Source organism: Emiliania huxleyi (genome assembly GCF_000372725.1).
Source record: "Emiliania huxleyi CCMP1516 unplaced genomic scaffold EMIHUscaffold_2691, whole genome shotgun sequence".
In the NCBI taxonomy this organism is placed as follows: Eukaryota; Haptophyta; order Isochrysidales; family Noelaerhabdaceae; genus Emiliania; species Emiliania huxleyi.
Genome location: NW_005200017.1, coordinates 1 through 2,299, shown reverse-complemented (window position 1 = coordinate 2,299; position 2,299 = coordinate 1). Strand labels below are relative to the sequence as shown.

Sequence of the window (2,299 nt, the reverse complement as noted above, 5' to 3'; positions counted from 1 at the left end):
GGCCAGGGAGGGGGGGAGGGAGGGAGGGAGGGAGGCCCCACCCCCACCGCTCGTCCGGGTCCGACCAGAGCAAGTCGCACATCGGCCCCTCGTGCGGCACCTCCTCCCGCGGCAGCTGCTGCACCTGCGGGCATGTCTCTCTCTCTCTCTCTCTCTCTCTCTCTCTCTCTCTCTCTCTCTCTCTCTCTCTCTCTCTCTCTCTCTCTCTCTCTCTACGGGTATTGCAATAGAGAGAGACTGCTACGTGTATGGCACGGCTGTGTGTACTTGTCACGTGAAAACCCAAGGGGATACAACGACCGAGGCCATGGGAAGAAAGAATTCTTAAAATACAAGCCTCTCTCACAGCACACTGGCACGACAAGGGCGCGGACTGGCGCGGACTGGCACACACACCGGCTCACCACCGGAGCCGCGAATGTTACTCAGGCAAACTGGGCATCCCTGCCTTGGGGTGTTTTCTTTCTTTCTGCGCCTCGCCGGGAGCGCCCCGGAGCCCGGAGGGCACTTCACTAACACGCGGCTCCAGGACAGCGCTTACAGCAGCCTCCCCAGCGAGGCAGCGGCGACGCCGAGGGCGGCGAAGAGCGCCTGCGCGAGCGGGGGTAATGATCATCAATGTCTGAGCTGGTCAGGAACGGTAGGAGGGTCTCCGTTGGAGATAGAGAGAAGGAGAGGGGTGAGTGAGATCTGCAGAGTTCGCGCGGGCCGGAGGCCAAACACACCATCATCGAGACGTCAAAGATGCGCCTGCGCCACTGAATGCCGCCCCTGAACACCTTGAGCCGTTGGTCTGCCGGCAGGTGCACGTCCCCAGGGGCCAGGGGCAGGGCCGGTACGATAGGATGTGGACGGTGTCGCCCACCCACGCGGAGAACAGTGCCGGTGTCCTTTCGCTTTCCGTTGTGGCCCATGTAGTTGTAGCCCAAACACAAAGTGCAAAGAAGGCTCGGGCCCAGACGCACTCAGGGTCGGAGAACTTGAGGGGAAAGGCTGCCTGCAAGCATCCCCGGAGCAGTCGTCGTGTGGGGCTGGCTAGGCTAGTGGTTGCGTGCATGCACTAGTCTGCGCCTTTAGCACTTTCCACAGAGCTTGAGTTTGTCCCGGGGAGAGGAACTGGCCCGTCGCCTCGTCGCGGCGCGCGTTCTTTTATTGAATTCAAAAAAATTTTCTAAAGATATAAGGGCCTCGCGTCGTCCGCCGTTTATCCCGGTGACCCCCAGAACTCGCGGACCCGAGGAGTCTCGAGCTTCAGCTGGCGATCCATCATGCCGCTCTCGGCACCGCAGCAGCGCGAGCGCCGCGCCGCGCAGCGCGCTGCCGAGGCTCAGGACGCGGCTCGCGGGCAGCGCAACCGCCCGGCGCCGAGCCGGTGCTAGGCCGCCTCCGCTGCGCCTGCTTCCTTGCGCGCCGCTGGACGTCGGCCGAGAAGACCGCTTCCCTCTGGGGACCCGACTCCGCGAAGATCGCGCGCGCGTCGTGAGTGGCGGCGCGCGCGCGATCTCCGTTCCCGGGCACGCCGGTCGCAGTGGCATGGGCTCCCAGGCTCAAAAGCGCTCCCGTCACAACAGCGAGCGAGCGCCGCCGCTGCTCCTCCTCCCGCCGCCGCTCACCGAGACTCGGTGCCGCCGTTCTCGCCGCCGCCGCCGCCGCCGCCGCCGCCGCCGCCGCCGCCTCGCGCCTCGCCTCCGTCACCGCCGCCCTCCATCTCGCAGCGGCGCGTCCCTCTGATGGCGCGGGCGCCTCGCTCACCGGCGCCTCGCCGCCGCCCCCCCCCCTTCTCGCGCCGCTCCGCTCGTGGCCGCCGCCTCCCCTGTCAATCCCGCCGCCTCCCCTGTCATCCCGCCGCCCGCACCACCGCCGCCACCGCCTCGCGCCTCGCCGCCGCCGCCACCGACCGCCCTCTCCCCTACGCCGCTCTGAGCGCGGTGCAGGGGGCGAGCCCCCGCGGCGCAGCCTCACCGCAGTGCACTGCGCTCTCCGCGCCCCTGACGATTAGTGAGGAGGTGGTGTTGCACAGCATGGAGCTCGGCGAGCGTTTAGCGAGCCCCTCAGCTAGTATACTAAGTATCTAAAGATATCCGTTTATCCCCGTGACCCCCAGAACTCGCGGACCCGAGGAGTCTCGAGCTTCAGCTGGCGATCCATCATGCCGCTCTCGGCACCGCAGCAGCGCGAGCGCCGCGCCGCGCAGCGCGCTGCCGAGGCTCAGGACGCGGCTCGCGGGCAGCGCAACCGCCCGGCGCCGAGCCGGTGCTAGGCCGCCTCCGCTGCGCCTGCTTCCTTGCGCGCCGCTGGA

At 67.4% G+C, this 2,299-nt stretch overlaps 1 protein-coding gene across 1 annotated transcript; it reads left to right on the top strand.

Annotated features, from left to right (window-relative positions):
* Window positions 1-1,400: 1,400 nt before the first annotated feature.
* On the top strand, window positions 1,401-1,873 carry EMIHUDRAFT_373851 (hypothetical protein; the record flags this gene model as incomplete). Its single annotated transcript, XM_005777112.1, is given in 2 exon segments — window positions 1,401-1,575; window positions 1,588-1,873. Coding segments are annotated over 2 exon segments (180 nt in total), but the record flags the coding sequence as incomplete, so codon positions are not given.
* Window positions 1,874-2,299: the final 426 nt, after the last annotated feature.